The 26,064-nt window shown below is 39.3% G+C and overlaps 1 protein-coding gene across 2 annotated transcripts in view; it reads right to left on the bottom strand.

The window, feature by feature from the left end:
* Positions 1 to 26,064, bottom strand: part of UTP20 (UTP20 small subunit processome component) — a gene marked incomplete at its 5' end in the record, with an annotated part of 91,156 nt that overhangs the window by 49,549 nt on the left and 15,543 nt on the right. For both annotated transcript variants that reach the window (XM_079715022.1, XM_079715023.1), the window contains 13 exons: positions 347 to 472; positions 1,062 to 1,147; positions 2,221 to 2,311; positions 5,602 to 5,787; positions 12,755 to 12,998; positions 13,242 to 13,321; positions 14,075 to 14,151; positions 15,266 to 15,424; positions 16,232 to 16,294; positions 16,957 to 17,107; positions 20,651 to 20,756; positions 22,702 to 22,790; positions 22,934 to 23,089. In XM_079715022.1, the coding sequence (XP_079571148.1) occupies positions 347 to 472; positions 1,062 to 1,147; positions 2,221 to 2,311; positions 5,602 to 5,787; positions 12,755 to 12,998; positions 13,242 to 13,321; positions 14,075 to 14,151; positions 15,266 to 15,424; positions 16,232 to 16,294; positions 16,957 to 17,107; positions 20,651 to 20,756; positions 22,702 to 22,790; positions 22,934 to 23,089 (1,614 nt within the window). The remainder of the gene's footprint in view (positions 1 to 346; positions 473 to 1,061; positions 1,148 to 2,220; positions 2,312 to 5,601; positions 5,788 to 12,754; positions 12,999 to 13,241; positions 13,322 to 14,074; positions 14,152 to 15,265; positions 15,425 to 16,231; positions 16,295 to 16,956; positions 17,108 to 20,650; positions 20,757 to 22,701; positions 22,791 to 22,933; positions 23,090 to 26,064) is intronic.

The following is a 26,064-nucleotide window of genomic DNA, read 5'->3' as shown; positions in this document are numbered from 1 at the left end:
AAAACAGATCAATAGTTTTTATATATCATAATTAGTTACATACCAAACAAATGAATTATTTATACTATTTCTCAATAGCAAACCTTAGAGAAATACTGGATTTAATTTCAACACTATTATTAAAATAACACCATGGCAAGATCCTTCCTCATGTTAGGGACAAAATATTTAAAATAAGTCTCTATAACAATTTGACTTCCCCAAAAGACCAATTTTAAAAGTAAATAATTAAATAAAATTCAAAATGAAATATTCCATAACAATTGCTGAAAGAATCATAATACGATACTCACAACTGTTTTTGTGACCAACTTTTAAAAAATCAGTTTTGAAAGTGTATAAATACCTCATCAGAATAGGAAACAGATCTGCTCGGTGGGCTGCTTTCACTACTGTATTATCTTCAGAAATGCTAAAATGCACTATCTCTTCCTTAAAGCTTCTGTCTTCAAGCAATCTTTGTAAGTTTTCCCTTTAAAAATAGAATTCAGCACAAATCATCACTTAATCAATAATACTTTTTAAAAAAATATAATTAATAGAGTACTATACATAAATGAACTATAAATGAAATAGGTATTAAGAATAGTTTATACTGTAGTTGACATCCATAAAGGAAAGTCTTCACACAAATACCTTCCAAAATGCCAAGTTTTCAAATTTTAAAAGGTAAAAGGGATTATAAGGGGTTAGTCAATAATTCAGCTGTTTATAAAAGCATGATATGAAAGCTTTCTTCAGTTCTTAGGGTGTGATTATGATGACCCCCTAAGTAATCACCAAGATTTTATGACATTGTATAAGCAAGAAGAAATGATATAGCCACCTCAACACATACTTTTCAATTAATATTCTCTCTCCTATCTTATTATCTATGGAGAAGCACTCTTAACAAACAAATATACTTCCAGTTTTCACTTCTTACCTGAAAATAGCATTATGATCACCTTAGAAAGGAGGGAAATTTCCTAGGCCTTTATAAAATTACTTTATAAGAAGATGTCTGGTAGAAAGATTAAAAATCAGCCCCCCAAATATTTCTTTAGCTTCAAATAACTTACCTGTAAGGGAGGATATGTGGATGTTTATATGTCATTATGCAATCCAGTGTTATTTTTTGCACCATTTGATCTTGGTGTAGCAACAACTAGGAATGATATTTTATAGAATAAATTAATGGAGTCAGATATACACATACCATGGGATCATAATTTACTTGTACTAATTTGCTCAATTAAAATTCTTAGAATCTAAATTCTTAGATGTGGGTTAAGGATGATTCCTGATAATAGCTTTACATTTTCCTGGAGGTAAAGGTAGATAAACAGAATATATGCAAAGAACAAAACAGAAACACAACTCTGACACCTGCCTCCCACATGCCAGATTCTCAGGTCTATCTGTCTTTTGGCCAAGGCCAATTCCCTACATGAATCTAGGTTTACACCAACTGGGCTGGTCCTGTGACGAGACAGAGCTCTTCTAATACCGTGAAGGTAAGAGCAGTCAGGAAGATGCCAGGAAAGAAGACCTGGCTCTGAAGCCTCTCTGATAAGTCAGTTCAGAATTTTGTTTCCTGTGGACAACTGAGAGTTTTGAGCTCTGGCTCTATAAACAAGTTATATCTGAATTACGGGCAAAACAAGGACAAATTCTGATGAAATAACATGTTTCATTTAAAAAACATCCAAATGAAAAGAGAAAATCTCGTTTCCCCAGATGGTTTAGAATGACATCCAATCTGCTTCTGACGTTAATTTTTTTCTGCAACATTTTTTGGAATTCAAGGTCATATATTGTGATTTCCACGGACTATTATTCTATCGTTTTTCATTCAGTCGAAAAGATCCTGAAACCCTGGTGCTCCATAAGGCTAACTTGCCTAGCAGTGAAAAGTAGCAGCTCTCTCAGCATAAACCCTCACTCCCTTCTAAAAACGAATTCTCACTAGAAAACTAACGCTTTGTTATACTCACTGTTAATACAGCTGATCAATGTTTAGTCACCCCAACTTTCTTTAAAAATCCGCTAAATTAGTACTGTCTAAAACTGTTTCTCAAGATACAGAAAATATCTGTTAATTAAAAAAAAATTAGACTTAAAAGTGTAGATATGGGCCCTATTCCAACAATCACGGAAAACCTAGAAGTTATTTTGGCAAAGAAAAAGGGAGAGGAAAGTTCACAAGTAACTGTAGTGGCAGGAATTTATTTTACTCACCTGAAGATACAGCTCATATAATTTGGATTCCAGATATAAGGCTCGTGGATTTGAAAACTTAGAGAAAACTTGCAAATGAGCAATTAACTGCCTAAAAAACAAAAAACAAACAAAAAAACCCCGAGAAAAAAGAAAAAAACAGAATTAAAGAACAGACATTATTTTCTTGAGATGACAGTACCCACTAATTTTAGTCTCTGACAGGTACTCTGAACACCTTGACTATAGTTTCACTGTTAATTACACAGACAAGTTTTAATTATTTGCATTTAGGAAATCATTCTCCAGGAATTCCAAATCTGAGGCAGGTCCTCCCCTGAAATCCAGGCTCCCCACCCCAGAAAATCATTCAGGATGTCCTCAGAATAAACCATAAATTAAACCAAATGTAGAAAGAAAGTAATCAAAATGGTAATACGTTCCAAAATTGAACACAGATAATTTTTGGAACGATTCCTTATCTAGTTCCTATGCAGTAGACAGGAAAGTGGAAAAATATACACTTCCTCACTTTTATATAACATAAAAACTGATGTCAGGCAACAGAGGTCCAAGTTTGGGTAACCATGGCTCTTGCTTACCAAGAAGGAGGAAGAAAGAGCAATGTTCTGTGGTAAAAGTTAAATCTGAAGATGGGGTTGCCTCGAACAAACCCCATCATCTACCAAGACGAACAAGAAGAGCGCTTCTACTGCATTTACATGCTCAACATTCTAATCCATAGACTCTAGGAGGCTTTAAAAATACTTAAGCAGGGAGAAGTGAAGAGAGGTGGGAACCAAGCTGCATGTGTGGTTCTGCCACTCTGAGCTGCTGACTTTGGGGAAAGTCGCTGAATGTCTCAGAGTCTCAGGTTCCTCATCTCGACAAAGACAAGACCTCCCAGATTTTCTGCGAGGATTGAATGAAAGACCACAAGTTGTGGTGCTTCAGCTCCCAAGGGTTTAGCAAACAACGCATTTCTCTGTTTTAGGCAAAAGAAAGCAAAACTCTGAAAGCCCTACTAGTTAATATAGAGAAAAATGGCTGGAAATTATGACCTCTTTAAGATACTGTAGAGAAATAGGGGTAAGGGAAGCACTATTATTTATATTTAGCTTAAATGCCTGTGATGATTAGTCTTATGTGTCAACCTAAGTTGCAGTACCCAGTTATGTAACAAAACACTAATCTAGGTGTTGCAATGAAAATATTTTGTACACGTTGTTGACATCTACAACTAGTGGACTTTAAATAAAGGAGATTACCCTCAATAATGTGGATGGGCCTCATCCAATCAACTGAAAGCTATAAGAGCAAAAACTGATGTTTCTCAGAAAAGGAATTCTGCCGTAAGACTGTCACACAGAAATCCTACCCTTTGAACTTCACATTCAAGACGACAAGCATCAAATCCTGCTGGAGTTTCCAACCTGCTATCTGCCCAACAAATTCTGGACTTGCTGGCTCCTATAATCACGTGAGCCAATTCCTTAAAACAATACTCTCCACACACCCCCCCCCCCATATATATCTCCATTCTACTGGTTCTGTTTCTCTGGAAAGCTCTGACTGATACAATGTCTCTGTAATTACTTATCACTGAGCCTTTGCAGTTTTACAAATAAATTTTTAAAATCTTCTATTGAAACATACACTCCTTCCCTCAACATTTATTATTTTTTATGTGCCATGTAGCCTTCAGGAGACAAAGAGAACAGGAGCTAATTTTCACATTCTCATTAAATACTTGCCAGTGAGGAACGTGTTCAATGGATTATAAAATTGGGCTATGAATATACTGAGATGGCCCCAAGAATGTGATTATCCATTTCCTTACATTTTCAGTGATGGCGAATGCTAGCAACATTCTAGGTTTGGCTACAGGGGGCAGGAAAATTAATTAAGACATGGAACTTATTTTTAAAGAGTTTTTAATTTACATAGATGATTTATAAAAAAAAATTAGTACCCAAGGCAAGGAGCAGCACCTGATTAGAGGTATGAACAGCTGTTATCAAAGTTTGAAGGTGGGTAAGATAACTTCTAGTTTAAAAGACAGGAAGAGCTTCAGTGAAGAAGCAGAATGAGAACTGTGCCTTGAAGTATGACTAGAATTTCACTTGGCAGCAATGAGGCAAGGGGACTGCAGAAAGAAGGACACAGCAAAGGTCCAGGGGTGAGAATGGAAGAGGTATGAATGCGTGAATTGCTTATTCATTTATTCAACAAATAAACACAAGGACAAACCTTTGGATAGCTGTTATGCTGAAGGATACAAAGACGAAAACAGCAATCTCTGTCTTAGAGGAAGTAGTAGGGGATAGAATGCTCAAAGTTGTGAGAAGGTAGGAGCAGAGAAGGAACTATGGTTCCATGAAGCTTAGCCATGATCTTAGTATATAAACTCCTGTGCTTTATACACTATTTCCATTAGCTGGTAAGCCCTTCTGTGCTTGGCAAACTTTTGTCTTGCAGCTTCAAAGGTGCCCTCCCCTTTGTAAAAGTCTTCCCTTTGTGATAGAATTAAGTCATTTTTTTTTACTGTGCTCCTGTAACTCCTTTAAAAATACTTCCGTTAAAATATTTCACCAGGCATGAGACTGAGCTTCTAGCTCTGCAGAAGCTAGGTACCATTCATCTCTGTTGCCCAGCACTTAGCAAAAGGACCTCGATACAGTTGCTGAATGATGAGCTAACAAATGGCTCATGGGAAAGACTCAACAAATGTGCATATCAGATTGAGATGTAAAGTGTTAAAATAACACAGCAGCGCCAGTCTCGTGGATCTCTGACACCCCAATTCAGACAATATTCAAGTAAGCTGGAGTACCTTCTGAAAGCAGAGTCACTTCTTTTTTCTAATGTTTCTAACAATTCAGGTAAATGAATAATCCAGAGAGTCAGAAAGAGAATGTAACAGCATGGAAAAAAAGAAAGCCAAAAGTAATCAGGAAAGAAGTCAAAAGGCAAAGTTAAGAGTGCTGATGCACTTATTTATAAGGGAAAAGATGTTCCATTCTGTGTTGCCCCAGCACACGAACATAATGTCCCGATGCTATGAAAGTGAACGACAAAGGTCAAGGGCATTTAACTGCTCCAGGCCCCAGTGCTCTCATCTATAAAAAGGTGCTACAATCAGATGACTCCAAAGTCCCCAAACTCTAACATTCTGTGGCTAAACAAGAAAAAATAAACAGTAAGCAAGCGAAGAAAAAACTCAGAACACTGGCAGTTTTCTTCAGGTTGTAAAAGAAAATCTCAGGAAGATTCAGCACTTTGGTAAATAATTATCTGAGTAATTCATCTTGTCAAAGACTATTTCACAGGAGGTCACAAGAGGTCTCTTCCCGCTCCTCCTGGATCCGTGGATCTGTAACCTTTCAGCAACGCTGAACTTACTTGGCCGCAGCTCTTCTTGTCTTTTTCTTTTGTGAGGGTTCATCTTGGGGCGCCAGCTCTTCCCCCAACTCTTCATCCTCTCCGGCAACAGGTTCCTCTTCTATTTCCTCTGCCCCCAGCCCTCTGCCTTTTCTTCGCAGATCCTGGGTTGGTGCAACTTGCAGATCTGCTGGGTAATACTCATTGCTACAGTGGAAAGAGAGTAATATGAAACAGATGAAGCTAAATATCCTAAATGTTTATGACAGATGTATGTCCCCAGTTCACAGACTCACACACAGAAGAGACATCAGAGGCACCTTAGTCAAGCATCTTCTACAACATTTAAACTCAGCCCCTCTTAAGTACCTAATTTGACAAGTCAATCACTAACTGCAGAAGACAGCCACTTCATTGTTACACTGTTGAAAATATTTGAAATGTCTACTTTGGACTAAGCTGATATCAGCCTCCCTGTCTCTGGAACCACAGCTTGGGGAGGAGGGGATAGGGGTAGATTATATTAAAGTATAGTATTCAGTCCTCCAGGTATGACCTGGTAAGACAGGTGGGACTATCAATTCATTGCTTTTGAGGGAAGTCACAACATGACACAGACTCAGACTAAATGTCCAGGCAATGAAAATCAGTAAGGCTTTATGTTGTGGCTCCTCTAAACTAAGCTTGTGCAGTTGGTATTCACATTTGTTCCTACTGAATTCCATCCTTTTAATTTTGGTCCATTGCTGTAGGTAACTAATGTTATCTTGAAGGCTATCATTCAGTGCATTAATTTTGTGTCACTTTGGTTCATTCATCCAACAATTATTACTTTGTTGTCTGTTTTGTGCATGACACTGGGCTATAGATATAAGGAAACCGATCAGATAGACTTTAAAGTCCTCACTCAAAAATACACTGATAGGGCTTCTCTGGTGGCGCAGTGGTTGAGAGTCCGCCTGCGGATGTAGGGGACGCGGGTTCGTGCCCCGGTCCGGGAGGATCCCACATGCCGCAGAGCGGCTGGGCCCATGGGCCATGGCCACTGAGCCTGCCTGTCCGGGGCCTGTGCTCCGCAACGGGAGAGGCCACGGCAGTGAGAGGCCCGCATACCGCAAAAAAAAAAAAAAAAAAAAAAAAAAAACACTGATAGGGACTTTCCTGGTGGCACAGTGGTTAAGAATCCACCTGCCAATGCAGGGGACATGGGTTCGAACCCTGGTCTGGGAAGATCCCACATGCCGCAGAGCAACTAAGCCCGTGTGCCACAACTACTGAGCCTGCACTCTAGAGCTCATGAGCCACAACTACTGAGCCGTCGTGCTACAACTACTGAAGCCTGTGTGCCTAGAGCCTGTGCTCCACGAGAAGCCACCGCAATGAGAAGCCCGTGCACCACAACAAAGAAGAGCCCCCGCTCGCCACAACTAAGACCCAACGCAGCCATATATAAATAATAAATTAATTTTAAAATACACTGATACAATACATATTTGAGGATAGCATCCTACCAGCACACCTGGAAGAAATACACTATAGGTTAATACACAACACTATACCTAGAGGGCTTAGACACTACCATACTCAGTGCTGTACTCTTAGCTAGCAGGATCTTACCCTTAATAAGTAAAAAATAAATGAATGAATGAAATGAGCAAAGTTGTCCTTTACAAACTGCACCATTATCCATTTAAAAACGTGTGTACTATACTCTCAGCCCTCAATTAACCACATGACATATTAACCTTTACCTCCATGCACAGCATGTTCACTCAGTCATTTATTACATAATTCATACAAAGCACTTATAAGAGTGTCTAACACACAGCAAGTACTCATTAAATGTCACCTATCATTGAGATACTGTTGCTATTGTTGGTCATTCATTTCTGCTTCTGGTTTGGTTCTTCTCAGAGAATGTTTACAAGGAATTCACAATTAGTCCTAATATCAAATTATTTGAAACACATTTAGAAGTATAAATCTATAACCCCCCAAATTAAAAGCCCATAATATACTTCAAAGTCAGAATTAAAGGTGACCTTTGGGTTTTTCATTAGTTTGGATCATTTACAAAAGTATTAGTTATAGGTAATCAGTACCAAATAATCTTCAACATTTTTTAAAAATTGTGTCTTTTCAGTCTTTAAGTTTTCTTAAACTCAGAGACTCACATGCTGTTACAGGCTCTGCTCTCCATCCACACCTCACAGCACCTTGTGCTACGAGAGGAAGGTCTTTACATTAAGCTAAGGAGTAATTTATTTCCTTGGGGAAAAACTTGAAAAATTAACATGATAGGAACTTCATATCCTACTAACACCTTTAATACTAGCTTGCATATGTACAGCCCCTTGCAATTCATAAAACAACTGATAAACACTACATGATCTTCAAAACAAGGCAAGGAAGCTGAACGTCACTGCTCTTGTTTAGATATAAAGCCCAAAGACCTATGTGAAAAAAAGAGAAAATCATTACTCTTCCACCACCATATCTACTGACCTGGGTGCATCTTTGCTTGTAACCTTTCCCAGAATGAATTATCCATGCAAACCTCATCGCTTATGCACGGAATCCTGTCTCCTCCTGCCTATTCAAAGGCAGGGCTCTCGCGATTTTATCCCCTCTCTCGCATTACCCATTTCCCCTCCTTTCTGTGTCATTCATGCTAGCATCGCCTACACACAGGCTGTTTGAGCTCAACGTCAACCCAGACGACAACGGCTCCCCTTCTGCTCCCACACCTCCTTCCACCTATGTCTACTTCCTTTTTCAAGAACTGCCCATACTTGCTGTTTCCATTTTTCTTCTCCATGTTCTCTTAAGCCATTTAAATCAGAATTTCATCCCTATCAGGTCAACCAAAACAACTCTTGTTAAGGTCACTTCCAAAGCCAATGGTTAATTATTATTATTTTTTTTAATCTATCATGACAAGTAAGGTTTATTCCAACGATACAAGAAAGGTTTAACTTTCTAAAGTCAATCAGTATAGTTAGTTACATTAAGAGAATAAAGAAGAAAAAAGCATACAACTAACTTATTAGATACAGGAAAATAATTAGAAAATTTTCTCACAAATTAATGATAACCGTTTTTTTTATACAGCAGGTTCTTATTAGTCATCAATTTTATACACATTAGTGTATACATGTCAATCCCAATTGCCCAATTCATCACACCACTCCCACCCCGCTGCGGCTTTCCCCCCTTGGTGTCCATATGTTTGTTCTCTACATCTGTGTCTCAATTTCTCCCCTGCAAACCAGTTCATCGATACCATTTTTCTAGGTTCCACATATATGTGTTAATATATGATATTTGTTTTTCTCTGACTTACTTCACTCTGTATGACAGTCTCTAGATCCATCCACGTCTCAACAAATGACCCAATTTCATTCCTTTTTATGGCTGAGTAATATTCCATTGTATATATGTACCACCTTTTCTTTATCCATTCATCTGTCGATGGGCATTTAGGTTGCTTCCATGACCTGGCTATTGTAAATAGTGCTGCAATGAACATTGGGGTGCATGTGTCTTTTTGAATTATGGTTTTCTCTGGATATATGCCCAGTAGTGGGATTGCTCAATCATACTGTAATTCTATTTTTCGTTCTTTAAGGAACCTCCATACTGTTCTCCATAGTGGCTGTATCAATTTACGTTCCCACCAACAGTGCAAGAGGGTTCCCTTTTCTCCACACCCTCTCCAGCATTTGTTGTTTGTAGATTTTCTGATGATGTCCATTCTAACTGGTGTGAGGTGATACCTCATTGTAGTTTTGATTTGCATTTCTCTAATAATTAGTGATGTTGAGCAGCTTTTCATGTGTTTCTTGGCCATCTGTATGTCTTCTTTGGAGAAATGTCTATTTAGGTCTTCAGCCCATTTTTGGATTGGGTTGTTTGTTTTTTTAATATTGAGCTGCATGAGCTGTTTATATATTTTGGAGATTAATCCTTTGTCCGTTGATTCGTTTGCAAATATTTTCTCCCATTCTGAGGGTTGTCTCTTTGTCTTGTTTATGGTTTCCTTTGCTGTACAAAAGCTCTGAAGTTTCATTAGGTCCCATTTGTTTATTTTTGTTTTTATTTCCATTACTCCAGGAGGTGGATCAAAAAAGATCTTGCTGTGATTTATGTCAAAGAGTGTTCTTTCTATGTTTTCCTCTAAGAGTTTTATAGTGTCCAGTCTTACATTTAGGTCTCTAACCCATTTTGAGTTTATTTTTGTGTATGGTGTTAGGGAGTGTTCTAATTTCATTATTTTACATGTAGCTGTCCAGTTTTCCCAGCACTACTTATTGAAGAGCCCATCTTTTCTCCATTGTATATCCTTGCCTCCTTTGTCATAGATTAGTTGACCATAGGTGTGTGGGTTTACCTCTGGGCTTTCTATCTTGTTCCATTGATCTATGTTTCTGTTTTTGTGCCTACCATATTGTCTTGATTACTGTAGGTTTGTAGTATAGTCTAAAGCCAGGGAGTCTGATTCCTCCAGCTCCATTTTTTTCCCTCAAGACTGCTTTGGCTATTCGGGGTCTTTTGTGTCTCCAAACAAATTTTAAGATTTTTTGTTCTAGTTGCGTAAAAAATGCCATTGGTAATTTGATAGGGATTGCATTGAATCTGTAGATTGCTTTGGGTAGTATATTCATTTTCACAATACTGATTCTTCCAATTCAACAACATGGTATATCTCTCCACCTGTTTGTATCATCTTTAATTTCTTTCGTCAGTGTCTTATAGTTTTCTGCATACAGGTCTTTTGTCTCCCTAGGTAGGTTTATTCCTAGGTATTTTATTCTTTTTGTTGCAATGGTTAATGGGAGTGTTTCCTTGATTTCTCTTTCAGATTTTTCATCATTAGTCATTTTTCCCTTGTTGCTTTCAATAATTTTTCTATACCTTTAATTTTTGTCAATTTGATTACTACAAGTCTCGGCGTGTTTCTCCTTGGGTTTATCCTGCCTGGGACTCTGTGCTTCCTGGACTTGGTAGGTTATTTCCCTTCCCATGTTAGGGAAGTGTTTGACTATAATCTCTTCAAACATTTTCTCGAGTCCTTTCTCTCTCTCTTCTCCTTCTGGGACCTCTATAGTGCGAATGTTGTTGTGTTTCATGTTGTCCCAGAGGTCTCTTAGGCTGTCTTCATTTCTTTACATTCTTTTCTCTTTATTCTGTTCCACAGCAGTGAATTCCACCATTCTGTCTTCCAGGTCACTTATCCATTCTTCTGCCTCAGTTATTCTGCTATTGATTCCTTCTAATGTAGTTTTCATTTCAGTTATTGGTCATCTCTGTTTGTTTGTTCTTTAATTCTTCTAGTCTTTGTTAAACATTTTTTGCATCTTCTCGATCTTTGCCTCCATTGTTTTTCCGAGGTCCTGGATCATCTTCACTATCATTATTCTGAATTCTTTTTCTGGAAGGTTGCCTATCTCCACTTCATTTAGTTGTTTTTCTGGGGTTTTATCTTGTTCCTTCATCTGGTACATAGCCCTCTGCCTTTTCATCTTGTCTATCTTTCTGTGTCGGTCAATTCTTATTCTTCATTTGACTGATGTCTCAGACACATTTGATTCCACTGTTTACTCCTTCCTTGAAATACTTCCTTCAAGGGACATTAAGTGGTCTTGGTTCTTCTATCACTCTTTCCTGGCCTCCCTGGCTGATTCCTTTTCTTCCAACCTCTGAATATTGCTGTCAGTCCTTGGAAATTTTCCCTCTCTATATTTACACCCCCACGTGTGATTTCATTCCCTGTCTCTTAATTTTAAAAACCATCCATATACTGATGAGTCTCAAATTTACTATCTTTAAACCAAACCTTTCCCCTGAACCTTAAACTCTACATTCAACTGCCTACTTGAGATCTGTGCTTAGATGTCTATTCAGTATCCTAAACTTAACATGTCTTTAAAAAATGAACTCTTGATCTTCCTCACAAGTCAGCATACTTCTGCATTTCTGCCAATCTCAGTAAATGGTAACTCTGTTCTTCCAGTTGCTCAGGCCAAAACCTTACAGACATCTTTGATTCCTCCCCTTCCTCCTTCATGCACCCCCCAAACCCCCATCCCATGAGTGATCTGCTCGTCCCACAGGCTAATCTAGTTGTAATTCTTCAAAAATATATCTTTTTGAATTGAAATCCTTCAAAAGGTGTTCAGGATTCAACTACCTCTCATCACCTACACTATTCCCACCTTGGTCACCATCACTTCTTGCCCAGATTTTTGCAATCTCCTCCCAACTCTACTCTGCAGTCCCTCTGCTCTCACCACTGCCATCCCACAGTCCGTTCTCAACATGGCAGCCAGAAAAATCCTCAAGAAAACTTAAGTCATGTCATCCTTCTGCTTAAACCTCCCAATGGCTTTCCATTTCACTGACAGTAAAAACCAAAGTCCTTAGTATCACTTAAAGGCCCTACACATGTTCAGTCTCCTGTTAACTTTTTGCCCTCAACTCCAACTACTTTTTTCCTGGATCACCCTGCTGTAGCCACGAGACTCCCTAGCTGTTCCTTGTACAAGCCTGGCAGGCTGTGGTCTGTAGCCTGCCTAATCTAAGTCTACAGCATTTTCCCATGTAATGAAACGATTCCAGAAAACATAACTTTTATTAATTGACTTGCAGTGTTCTATATACCACATCCCTTATCTTTAGAGTTTTAAAGCAATCTGACTCTCACACAGCATACCTAGTCAAAATAAAACAGTGCTCCAGAAAGTTCTTGTTATTCTTTGAGAGCACATTCCTTGGCATCATGGGAAACAGTCAAGAGGTTCAAAACAGAGTGGCTGAGGTTGAGTTACTGGAAAGTACCTTTAAGCCCCAGGCAGGCAAGAAAACAACAATAGGGCAAGAAATAACAAGGCCACTGTACACTGATCTAACTCAGTACGGCCTTTCTTACTTTGAAACCTGCAATTTTTTATTAACAGCATTTGTGGGCTGGTTAAATTTTGATTCATGTAAGATTAAGTGGTAAACAAAAGTTGTTTAGTTGTTATCTGATGGAGCCAGTGCTTTAGAGAGGTGCCAATGATTTGAAAAGATGACAGATGTAAGAAAAGAACTCAGCCAATCTGGGAATTTAATACTTTGCACCTTCTCTTCCTCACACTCTACCAGAGACATATTCTTAGGCAAGAACACTTACTTGATAAATCTCAAGAAAAGCGGGGAAAGCTCCCTGGACCGTGGCTCTACCCTTTCTGGGAATTTTGCCAGAGCTCGCCAGAGCAAAAACCGAAAATTGGTATGGTCCAGTCTTTCCTGAAGGTCGGTTTTCAATGCGAACTGCTCATGATAAAGAGTTCCAACGTTTCCTTCCTGAGTCTGCTCCGAACTTGCATCTCCAATGGACTTCTCCTCATCTCTTGTGTCATTTTGCAGTTCTTTCTCTGAAAGAAAAAAGGTCATCATAACCACTAGAGAAATGTTAACAACTACCCTGTGTGTTTCTGCCCGTAACGGCATTCATTTCTCTAGTAATACAAGCAAACGATAACAGTATCCAAAGGTTATCAAAGATAATACATTTCTCATTTCCGCTTTCCAATTTCATGTGTAATTACGTAGTAGAAATTAAATAGTTAAACAACCATTTCCCCCTGCAGCCCCCTCCTTCATATCCCTTTACATACCAGCATGTGTAGCTGCTTTTTCTAGATGTTCATAGTAGACTTTCCAAAATTGCTTATTTTCCATTTCGTGTGCATGAGAACTAAGAGTAAAGATCATAAAACAAAACATGTGGTATGGACCCTATTTTGAGACATCTCATACAAAAAAAAAGTGAAAGGCTATAACTGAAGTACTAATTAAGCTATCCCTGAATGTGGGGTAATAAACAACTTTTGTACTTTATTTTTCAAAATGCCTGTTCTGCTAAGGTCTAATATTTAGGGTTTTGAGAGGCCACACATAATATATTTCCAATCTGACAAAAAGCCAGAGTAGGCCCTCTGAAGACAAATACCTGCAGAAAGACAGTTGTCTATAAATGAGGCACAACATATGTATTTTTTATGTGATTATGAAGGTCCTTTTTAGAGCTAAAGGGTTTTGGATACTAGACAACAAGGGTTTTAAATTAAACTTTTAATTTTTAAATTGAAGTTTGGCTCAGTGACTCAATATATATAAATAAAATTATACAATTATTATACAGTACTTATTACTGTAAAAAAATTCAATAATACAGGTGTATAAAATAAAGTGAAAAGAGAAAGTTCTCCAAAGTTATTTCAAAGTACAGAGAAACATATATAAAACACTTGAATTGTCAAAAACTTGGCACCAGATAGAATAATTAATGTTTACTTTTTCTTCACCTTGTCCCACAAAGGCTTTAAGGTAGCTATAAATACCATACACACCCATTCACTTAAATCACACCCCAGAGTATAATACTGGCTCCATCATCATTCTGCAGTAGTGAAAGCACAACAGCTTCATCCATTTCACCCAGGCTTACCTTATGAGTTCAATAACAGGATCCCAGAGAGCACTGAAGTTAACATATAACATGCCTAACAGATAACGAAGTGGTATCTGCAAGCATAGGAAATTAGTTTAGATCAGCACCAAAATGCAAGGATCCTGACTTGGACAACCTGAGGTTTGGAAAGAAGCTTCTGCTTTAAGAAAAAACTTGCAGATGCCAATCCAAAATTCAGGTACAGTCATTTTCCTCCTCTCCCCAAAATGTCACTCACTATTTAACAGAGAAGAATCACTTAAGAGAACATAGTATTCAAACTCACTCCAGACGTTCACGAATAAAGGATATATTTGAATAAACAGATTTGACTCATGATTAAATTCACTCCTAACAAATACTGCCATCACCTGACAAGACAAAACTTGAACGGTAATCAGTAAAGCACAGGTGCCAAAGAACCCAGCAAAGCACTATGTGAATGGCAGCTGAGGCTTTATAAGCAGGTGTGTGAGTTCTCAAAACTAGGCATTAAAAGAGTTCAGTTCAGAGGGTCTGAAGTTTTCAGTCTCCTTTTGGAATGACAGTCACTGTCACTAGCAACCCCATTCGCTCAGGAAACATCAGGTAAAGTGGTAGTTCTATTATTATTTGGGGGTGGGGTGCTTGTGTCTACCTTAGCAGCAGAGCCCTTTTCCAAATGGAACATAACGCAGGACGCTGATACACAGAACAGGTTAAGAAAAGAACTGCTCTGCTTGAAAGGGGAATGCCTCCACTTGGCCTTCTTCCCAAAGGGATAGTGATGTATCCTCAAGGGTCATGGATGGAAAATCCCTGATACAAAAGGTAGAGGGCTGACGTCCTGCAGCAGTGAACAAATCTGGAGACGAGTATCAGTCTGTCAACTTGACCTTGTTCCTCCTGCTGCCACCTACTACCTACCCTCACACACTACACACATACTCAGGAGAAGGGAGGATAGTAAATTATTTCTACTGTTGAAAAGGCTGCAGAGCCATTTAACTCAAAGCACTGAACAGAACTGGGTATTTACTTAGTTTTAATTTCTTTTTTTTAATAATTCTTGCTTTTAAAAATTCTTTCTCTCTGTCTTTTTCTTTTTGGTGACTATTTAGTATGCTTCTCTTTTTTCAAATGCCAGCTAAACAGACTTTAAAGTGTAAACTGAGTTAAAAAAAAAAACCCCAAAAACACTGTTTTTACCTCCTGTAACGGCCCATCAGGGACTGCAGTCTGTACCACATCATGTCTTAGTTTTCTCAAATGAAGAAGCTTCTCTCTGTAATCATTCACAGTTGCTGGCACAAGTTCTGCCTGGCGTAATATAGCAAAGACAGACTGACGCTCTGAGAGCCCGTCATCCTGAACAACCAGAGGAAACCAGGAGGCAGGTCAGTATTTTGATTTTCCAAAAAGAACATTAAATGTGAACAGAAGTCTAAAAAAGAAAAACTGGCATATATTAACGTTTTAAATTAAATAAGCAACACATTTTTTGAGTAACTGATTCATTCTTCCTCACGTCATTTACTTTTCGGTAGATAATCTAGGTTTAGTGTCTGGCATAGACATGACAAGCAAAAAACAGGAAAGTAATTCTCAAAATCACTCAAGTTGATTGGCAATATTTTTTGAAATAAAGAAAATGTATATATACTTTCACTGTACAATTCTACTTCTAAGTAGAAGTAATTTCTACTTCTGGAAGTAGTCATTTGCATTACTGAAATGTTTCCCTGAACAAAGATATCTGTGTAAGGATGTTCACGGCAGTATTATTAGAAATGCTGAAAAACTACCAACAACCCACCTAAGCATCCATCAAGAGGGAACTGGTTAAATACAATATTTTAAACTGTGGGGCACTATTCAAACTTCAAAAGAAATGAGGTAGGGCTAGAGGTACGGATATGGAAAAACTTACATGACACCATTTGTTTAAATGATGTGTGTATATACAAAAAGTCTGAAAGAACAGTCACCAACTAACTGTGGATTTTCAGTGGTGGCCTTGCTGAGGGGATGGGAATAAGAATTGCAAAAAGTTTTTTTCAAACTTTGTGATAGATATTTACACGGTATTTGAATTTTCTGTAAAATTATCATTTTGGAAAACAATATGTCAAGTTACATTTTTTAAAAGTTACCCAAAATGAACAGTTAAAATACCTCCATTAATTCCGGAAGCCGAACCTCAAAGTGGTTTAGGATCCTTATTGTCAAAAGCCGAATCTAGAGAAATTAAAAGGCATGTTTCAAACTCCAACGTTTAAACATAAGAAACTGATTAAGAGTCAGTGAGACCTAAGTTTCATGGAATTATGAAAGATATACCACTTGTCAGAGTAATACATGTTTATTCTATTCCTTATTTCATATTCAACACCAACCGACACCTTATTCAAATGGTACGTGGAACAATTAATGACCAGACTAGACTGAGAAGATAAGGTTGCTCATAAAATGGTGTTGCTTCTTTGAACTATGACACTATAAGCATCTCTGTAAATAAGCGCAAAGAATCTGATTAAGCTTACAATTCCACTGAAATTAATGATTTTTCTTTCTAAATAACATGTTCAGGTATTTCTATACACCTGAATGAGCAGCAGAATCACCTACAGAGCTTTGAAAAATCATGCAGATACGTCACTTCCACCCTATGCCTGCAGAATCAGAATGTGAGGGTGTTGGAACCCAGAATTTGTATTTTTAGTAAGCGCCCCAATTAATCCTGCTGAAATCAGTTTGTAGGTCAGTGTTTAGGAATCACTGCTTTAAATAGAAACCACCCCACAGCAGCATTTTCTGATTAAGGAGCTCTGACAACCACTGGCAATACACGTATAAAACAGAAGATGGGAGGCAGAGAACACACCACGAAGCCGCAGTACCTTGGATATGCCCGTTGAAATGTTGGCTCGTAACTTGGGAAATAATTCCATTAGAGCTTCCTCTGAAAGTGGCCCCCTGCAGCCACATAAGGATAATCTCTGATAATAGAGATCAGCCAACAGCAACACGGATGGTTCCAAAGGAAACGCTCTGCAATGAGATATTTATTAGGCCCAAACTGTACCATACACCACAGAGAACTTAGGCTATACTAGAAACCACAGAAAATTATCACTGATGAAGGAAATGTAAGAGGGAACAGGTGAAAGTTTTACATGGACATTTAGCATCACTTGAGACATGAAGAAGCTGAGGTCCACCAACAGTGAGCCACACACTCAAGGAAAGACACACAGCCAGAGGCAGAGGCAGAGGCAGGATTATAATATGGTATTTTGACTGACGTCAAATGCCGTCTTTTCAATCCACATACTCATAAGTGACAGTGACATACGGGGGGATATATAATATTCACTGAGTGTTTTCCATGTGCCGGGTACTGAGCTATGAGGGAAGCAGTACAGAGCAGGGGGCCGGCACATCACCTCTGGGGTAGGGCAGCCCAGGCTTGAAGCCAGCCCATCATCATCATCATCCATGTAACCCTGGACAAGCCACTTAACCACTATGTGCTATCCTCCAACAAATATTTACTGAGTACCTACCATGTACCAGTGACTTTTCTAGATACTGGCTATAGCAGGAAACCAAGGAAAAAGTCCCTATCCTCCTGGAGCTTATAGTCTAATAGGGGAAGGTCACCCACATGTAAACCATAAATAATGACAGTGACGAGGACAATGGAGAAAAGTGAGTCAGGAAAAGGAGGCTGGACTGAGAGACTGGTGCGCAGGGGAGAGGGTGAGAGGGCAAGGAGGTGGAGAGGAGTGCTGTGTGATATGGGGGTGGTCACGGAAGGCAGAGGCTGAAGGAAGTCAAGAAGTGAGCCAAAAGGCACCTGGAAGAAAAGCATTCCCGGCAGAGGGAGCAGCGATGCCAAGTCCCAGACAGGTGTGCTTGCCTATGTGAGGAGAATCGAGGAGACCAGTGCAGCTGGAACGGAGCGAACAAGGGGGAGTGGCTGGGGGTGAGGCCAGAAGCCAGGGCCTAGATTACACAGAGCCCCGAGGAACATGATGAGGACTGCGGGTTTTATCCCGAGCAGGCTGGGTGCCGCGAGAGCAGGGTTTCTCATCAGTGGCTCTGCTCACGCGGGCCAGGCGACTCTTTGTTGTGAGGCTGTCCAGTGCACAGCAGGGCGCTCCTTACCCACCACACTCCAGTAGCAGCCCCCAGCTGCGATGACCAGAAACATCTCCAGAACGGCCCGTGGTTGAAAATCACTATTTCCGAGGGTTGTTGGCTAAAGAGTGACATGTTCTCTTTCACGGAAAAGAATCATCCTTGTTGTTGGGTACAAAACAGACAGCAGCAGGGCAAGGATGGAGGCAAGGAAACTCGTTAGGCGGCTACTGCAGTCATCCAGATGAGAGATGGAGGTGGAGACCAGGGTGGCAGCGGGTGCTGAGCAGCTGGGGTTCTGGATTTATTTAAGAACTCGAGTTCCCCCTTCTACAATGTTAACAGTACCTATACCTCAGGGAGTTGTTGTGAGGATTACAATAATAACGTAATAATAATGTACGGAAAGTACTCAGAAGAGTGACCGGCACATAATAAAAATTCAATAAATGCAATTTGTGTATTGTTATTACTGCACGCACAGTCTAATTCAATCTCCACGAGGGAAGTACTGCTACTCCCTTTTGAGAGAGAATAAAGTTGAGATTAACTAACTTACTCAAGGCTATCTAGCTAGTAAGTGATGAAGACAAGGTTCAAATCCGGGTTGTCTTGGCTGTGAAACCTCCGGCGTAACCAGTAGCTAGTGCAGCACCCAGCACTGAGGCCTGCATCTACAACTTTCACAAATGAAAACTTGCACTGCCACCCTCCAAGCCGATTCGCTCCTATTAGAGGTTTCTGGGCCTCCTAGGTTAAAAGCACCTGCCCGGGATGCCAGCTGGCCTTCCACAGGGGACAGACAAATCCCACTCTGTTATGCATGCTTTTCTGTTTTAAAACCTCCACAGATGCCTTAAATTGTTCCCACCAAAGAATACAGTGTGAGAAGTTTAAACAGAATGACTTAAAAAAAAGGGGGGGGGCTTCCCTGGTGGCACAGTGGTTGAGAGTCCGCCTGCCGATGCAGGGGACACGGGTTCGTGCCCCGGTCCGGGAAGATCCCACATGCCGCGGAGCGGCTGGGCCCATAAGCCATGGCCGCTGAGCCTGCGCATCTGCTGCAGTGAGAGGCCCTTGTACCGCAAAAAAAAAAAAAAAAAAAAAAGGGAACACATACGGATTACCGTAAGTAGGAAGACAACAAAGAAAAACTCCTCCTTAAAAAAATTTAAAGCAATTCAATTAACAATAGAGAGACAGTGGCCTTGCCCAGATTGGGGAACGTACAGAGATTCTGGATTACTGCACTAAGTCTTTTAACTGGTCTCCTTTACCCTCCTTCAGTCTCTTCTCGATATAGCAGCTTGAGTGATCCTAGTTTGGCCTTCGCCACTCTCCTGCCAAAAACACCTCCTGTGGCTTCCCCTTTCACTCACAGTAAAAGCCAAGGCCCTACAATGGCCAAAGGTCAAACGCTGCCTGCCACCACGCCCCCCATATCCTCCTCTCTCCTCTCGTACTACCCTCTCCTCGCTCTACTCAGCTACAATAGTTCCTTGCTGCTCAAGCAAGGCACCCACACAGAGCCTCGGCACTCACATCTTCCCTGGGTTTGGGACAGAGTGCCCCAGGTCCCAGATATCCCATCCCCAGGGCTTACTCCCTTGCTGCTTCTGGGTTTCTGCTGAAATATCTCCTTGGTGAGGCCTTCCCTAGTTAAAACTCCTATTTGTCCCCAGCCTCCAGACTCTCGCTGTCCCGACTTTACTACTGTCTAACATGCCATATATTTTACTTGTTTATTTTGTTTAGTATATCTTCTTGCTAGTGTGTTAGCTCCATGAAGGCAGGGAATTGTGTGTTTCATTTACTGTGTCTCCCAGTGCCAAGAATAGGGCCTGGTACATGAGAAAAGCAATGAATACTTATTGAATGAAGTAAATGAGCAAATCTGTTGTTAAAAGCATGTAAATAAAATGTACTAGACTCCAGAAACAGAAGCAAACTACTACTTCACAAGATTTTTAAAACGCCTGACCTTTAGAAAGGGTGCTAAACCGAGCAATGAATGGCTCCCAGTAACGGCCCTGTGCTATGACCCAAATCAAAATAAACTTAAAAAAACCCCCAAAACTGGATTGTTTTGGTATGTAGTAAAAGGACCACAGGAAAGTTTTCTGAAGTGCTAAGTTTGTCAAGCTGAGAAACACTGTGAAAGCAGAAACGTGTATGTTGGAGCCACGGTGCCATGTCATGTGACCAGCATTATACACCCACTTCACTCTGCAACACTAATTTACATACACAGTAAAATACCCTTTCACAAAGATGAATCTGTATTTAAAGACTGTATCCAAAAATGTTCTTATTTTAACTGGAGGATTTAAATCAATAATAAATTTCCTACAGGAATACAACTCAGGTAAAAAATAGATCCAAGATTTTGCCAACACAGAAGCTTTTATATTTCATTCATTATTAAGCTCAATGTAAGATATGTTTACTCACAATACTAAATTCTTCACACGTTCCACAGAAACCAGATGAAGAAGTTCAGAAGATTCTTCCAAACTTAGCAGAGTATTTACAGCTTGACAAAGAACAAATAAGTTTCCTTAAGGCAGAAAAACAGGAGAAAACCCATTACTTCTTTGACACAATAACTATAGACATCTCATTTTATCTACCACTTGGTATTTATACAGAGTTCTTAAAGTGAATCTGTGCCTTCTAAAGGATTATCTGTCAAATGTCAGAATATAACAGAAAGGAACTGAAAAGGGGTTCCAAGTCTTATATTTTAACTTTCTTAAGAGAAAAATATATTCGGAAATAGAGAATAAAAATGTACGTTCCCTTCAACTGAGATGAGGAGAAAATTCAATGGTTCTACCAACTGGTATTATCAAAATTAGAACTTTTGAGAATAGACTTAGACTTTTCAAAAGCTAAGAAATTATCTTTGTGTAAAACTCATGTTGATTTTATGACTCCAATTTATAAGAAATCACATATCCAATGGCTACTACCTATAATTGACTCAATTTATATTAATTAGATAATCATTTAATCCTAGACCAGAGGTTGGCAAACTATGGCCCATTAGTCAGATCTTGCGGGTAGTCTGTTTTTATATGGCCAGCAAACTAAGAATGCTTTTCACATTTTTAAAGGATTGTTTAAAACAACAAACAAACAAACAGAATATGCCGCAAAGACTGAAGACTGAATGTGGCCCACAAAAGCTAAAATATTTACTGTATTGTCTTTTACACAAATATTTTGCCAACACCTGCTCTAGTTAGAAAAGGGCTATCCAACAGAACTTCCTTTCTGCAGTGGTAGAAAGGCTCTATATTTCTGCCAAATGTACTCACAATCCAATATGGTAGCCACTAGCCACATGTGGCTACTGAGCACTGGAAATGGGGCAGGTCTACTTTATTCTCTAACATGTCTGTTTAGTATCTAACACAGAACCTAGCAATTAATATTTAAATGAATGAGTACTATACACATGTGTTAGGGAAAAAAATACCATGCTAGAATAAAACAAAACACCTATTATTATTTATTTTTGTAGCAAAATTTTTTTTTTATTAATCTTATTTTGATCAAAATACCTACTTTTAAATTGCTGTTCTCAGATAGTTGGGGGAGATGGACAAGTATACAACAGGAAATGGTGTTTGGGGCAGGGCAGTCTAATTCTGCCTGTATGAGTCACGAAGACCTTTCTAGAGGTACTGTGTTTGAGCTGAGTTTTTAATTTAATTTTATTTATTTATTTTTGGCTGCCTTGGGTCTTTGCTGCGCGCGGGCTTTCTCTAGTTGCAGCGAGCGAGGGCTACTCTCTGTTGCGGTGTGCAGGCTTCTCATTGCGGTGGCTTCTCTTGTTGCGGAGCACGGGCTCTAGGCTCGCAAGCTTCAGTAGTTGTGGCTCGTGGGCTCTAGAGCACAGGCTTAGTAGTTGTGGCACACGGGCTTAGTTGCTCCGCGGCGTGTGGGATCTTCCTGGACCAGGGCTCGAGCCCGTGTCCCCTGCATTGGCAGGTGGATTCTTAACCACTGCGCCACCAGGGAAGCCCTGAGCTGAGTTTTGAAAGCTAAGTATGAGTTCACCAAATGATGAAAGACCTAGAAAGAACTCCAGGCAGGAGGGACACATGTGCAATGGTAGCCAGAGGGACATACAAGAAAGTGTCTTGCTCTAGGTAAGCAAATGCCTGTAGCACAAGTGTATACCAGGGCTAGACTGGGCGTGGAAGACAGGAACAAGACACAAGCTGGGACTCGAAGTTGAGTCTGATTTCTTAGACCATGGCAGCCTTCTACTACTTCACCTTTGGACTCAGCAAGTGTTCAAGCTGTCCTGACTTTGTCATCACATTATGAGGTACAAGGGTAACGCCTCCATCTCAGTCTTTTTTTCCTATTTACATACAGGGGGTTCTGCCAGAACACAACGGCAGTACTATTCTCTGGTATCTGTGTGTTTACAGTTACTCTGGGTGTGCCAGAAAAGACAGACAAGAGAACAAATGGTGATTGTAACTGACCTTTTCCAAAGCTCCCTCTGTCAACAGTCATGAAGAGTGACTCTATGAAGCAGGTGACTAGGGGTATCACCTTCTCTTTCTCCAGGGGTCTGTCCAAGAAGTGGGGAGAAAAAGGGAAATGCTCAGACTAGCATTCAATGGCTTTTTCATGAAATGGCAAAAAATGGCTAATAAATGTTTTCATCAGCTTGCTAAAACACCTTTCACAATTAAACACAGTTGATTTTCTCACCTAATATGAGGTAACACGACAAGGGCCGCCCAAGACCATGAAAGGTAAGTAGTCTCTTTATTTGGGGGTAACTGAATTATAGATAAAAGATGATCTAATACTGAGATCTGTTCCTTTCCTCCCTTGGATCTGGTCTTCTTCTGCCTTATATTGGATCTGAAGGAAGAAAAGAAACAAATATTTAAAATAAGAGAGGATATAATCGCTCTTGCCCTCTGAAGTTTGAAATAAAATTGGTTCCTTTCCATGCATGGAGCATTAGCGGGAAGGAAGGAACTGGTGGTGACAGTTGAATACAAATAACTAAACAAAAGTGACTCATTTACTGATTTTTCAGCGACAGACTTTTTCAACCCCATTAGTTCTACTTTCTTCTATTTTCTATTTTAATTTGCTTCATAACTAAAAGCAACTCTCTTCCAGTTTTAGGTATTATTTCTGAATTTTGTGCTGTTGGACACGTGTTTAAGAACTGGAGAGGTAATTTATTGGCATGAACTGACTTCCTCCATCCCCCCTTTCCTTTCTGACATGAATTTTACTGCTTCACAAATGTGGAGAATGATGTTGCAAAGGAATCACAGTGAATTTGACAAATGTCGCTAAAATGATTATGACTTAGAAGTAACTTTTGGACTTCCCTGGCGGTCCAGTGGTTAAGACTCTACTCTTCCACTGTAGGGAGTGTGGGTTTGATCCCTGGTTGGGGAAGTAAGATCCCGCATGCCGTGTGGCCAAAAAAAAAGCAAGAAGTAACTTCCTCTGAGGCTTTAATCTGATAAGTGGTTACTCAACACTATTTTCTAATATGACATTCAGTTTTAGGTATCTGTTACTTTGGTGGTATTCTTGTTTGCCTCTATTTTTGCCAGTGAACTATACCTCAGTCCTATGTAAAAGACAGAAATCCAGTGGAAAGAAAAGTCATAGAAACAATAAGTAAATTGATCTGTTTTTATAATTAATCCTCCATGTCCAGTTTGGTTAACTTATTATGGAATAGAAGTAGAATATCAGGTTTTTATTCCTATACCTTTTTATCATTAAAGTTAACCAAAAAAGTGGCATTCTCTTTTATTTCATACTTATCAGGATACTGAATGCTTGGAAATTATGAGAGATAACTAAGTTAATTTTACTGGTAATTTCTAAAAGTCACTATACCTTGATATACAGTCTTTCTAGTATTAACCATAACTCAATAATCGGCAAAAATCTTACAAATAAAATATTGAGATGCTTTATAAAGATGACTCATTAGCTGCCATGTCATTCCCCTGCTTTGTCACACCTGCCAATGAGCTCCTCCAATAAAATCCATACTCACCTCATCCTGTAAGGCCTTGGGTGATACAACCCTCTCCTCCTTCACTCACTTCCTCTCATTCCACTCTCCTCCTTACTCAATGCTCTTTATCCACACAGGCTTTCCTTTTGTTCCTCAAACACACTGGGCTTATTCCCAGCCCAGAGCCTTTGCCAGCATGCTTCCCTCTGCCTGGAAAGCCTTTCACCCAGCCTTTCTTTGCCAGGTTGGATCCTTCCACCATTACAATTGGACCAAAGGTCCCCTTTCTAGACAGGAGTAGTGCTGCCTCTCTATCTACTCTATCTCAAAGCCCTGTTTTATTTTTCTTTTTATCACTATCTAAAATTAACTTGTTTATCTGCCTCACATGCCTGTCCCCCCAAGACTGTCATCTCCCCCAAAGAAGAAACCTTTTTCTTTTTCATTATTATATCCCAGTGCCTAGAACAGTGTCTGATACAATAAATATCTGTCAAATGACGGAATAAATTTATCTTCTCAAGAGTCTTTTCACATCGATTATCTCCTTTTATTCTCACAATAAATCTGTGAGATAAGTGGATGGAGTGTGATCAGGAATATTCAGACAAAGGTGACCATTCACGTATTATTCTACGGGGTGATGGAAGTTTTCTTAGACAAAGAAATACAGAAACTGTGGCACTCACCTTAAGTTAGTATGCTTCCATTTATTAGGAATGATAAGGGAACTGGTTTCCTGATCTATAAATTCTAGAGGCACACCCACTCAACTATTTGAAACATAGTAAGCAGAATCCTCTCAAATATTTACATAAACTTTGTTTCGACTTCCAAAGAGTATGTACTGTTTTTAATGAAATTGAGAAAGTAATCCATAGACCTTTTAACAATTCAAACAATGCAAAGGTTTATAATCTGAAAGCTAATAGTCACTTCTTTCTTCTCTTTACCATCCTCTTGTCATAAACAAAGGTAACAGTTTTGTGTCTCTTTAGGGGGTCGTCAATTCTCCCCAAATTGACCTATAGATTTAATGCAATTCAAATCAAAATCCCAGCAAGGTGTTTTTTTTTTTGTAGACATAGACAAGTTTCTTCTAAAATTTATACAAAAGGGCAAAGGACCAGGAATAGATGAAACAATCTTGAAAAAGAAGAATACAGTGTAAGGAATTTTTTTTAAGATTTCCAGATTTATTTTATGCTATAGTAACAAGATTGTGGCATTCAAGGAGGACAGACACATAGATCAATGAAACAGAATAAGAGCCAGAAACAGTCCCACACACTTGTGCCCAGCTGATTTCTGACACAAAAGCAAAAGCAGTTCAATGAGGAAGAACAGCCTTTTCAACAAATGTGGCCAGAGCAGTGGACATTCAGAGGCAAAAAAGGAAACTTGACCTAAACTTCACACCTTATATAAATATTAACTCAAAATGGATCATGGACTTAAATGTAAAACATAAAATGATAAAACTTAAAAAAATAGGAGAAAATACTTGGGACCTATAGTTAGGCAAACAGTTCTTAGACTTGACATCAAAAGCATTATCCATAAAAGGAAAAGTTGATACATTGGACCTCATCAAAATTTAAAACTCTGACCACTGAAAAATCTTGTTAAGCAAAGGAAGACAAGTTACAGACTGGGAGAAAATATTTGCACCATCACGAAGCAGACAAAAGGACTTGTATTAGAATATATAAACACTCTCAAAACTCAACAGCAAAGAAACAATCAAATCAGAAAATGGGCCAAGGAAATGAACAGATATTTCAGTAAAGACGACATGCAGATGGCAAATAAGCACATGAAAAGATGTTCAACATCCTTAGCC

The sequence above is a fragment of the Hyperoodon ampullatus genome, assembly GCF_949752795.1.
Source record: "Hyperoodon ampullatus genome assembly, chromosome: 11".
NCBI classification, from domain to species: Eukaryota; Metazoa; Chordata; class Mammalia; order Artiodactyla; family Ziphiidae; genus Hyperoodon; species Hyperoodon ampullatus.
The sequence above is the reverse complement of the archived record's forward strand: the minus strand, read 5'-3'. Positions and strand labels throughout refer to the sequence as shown.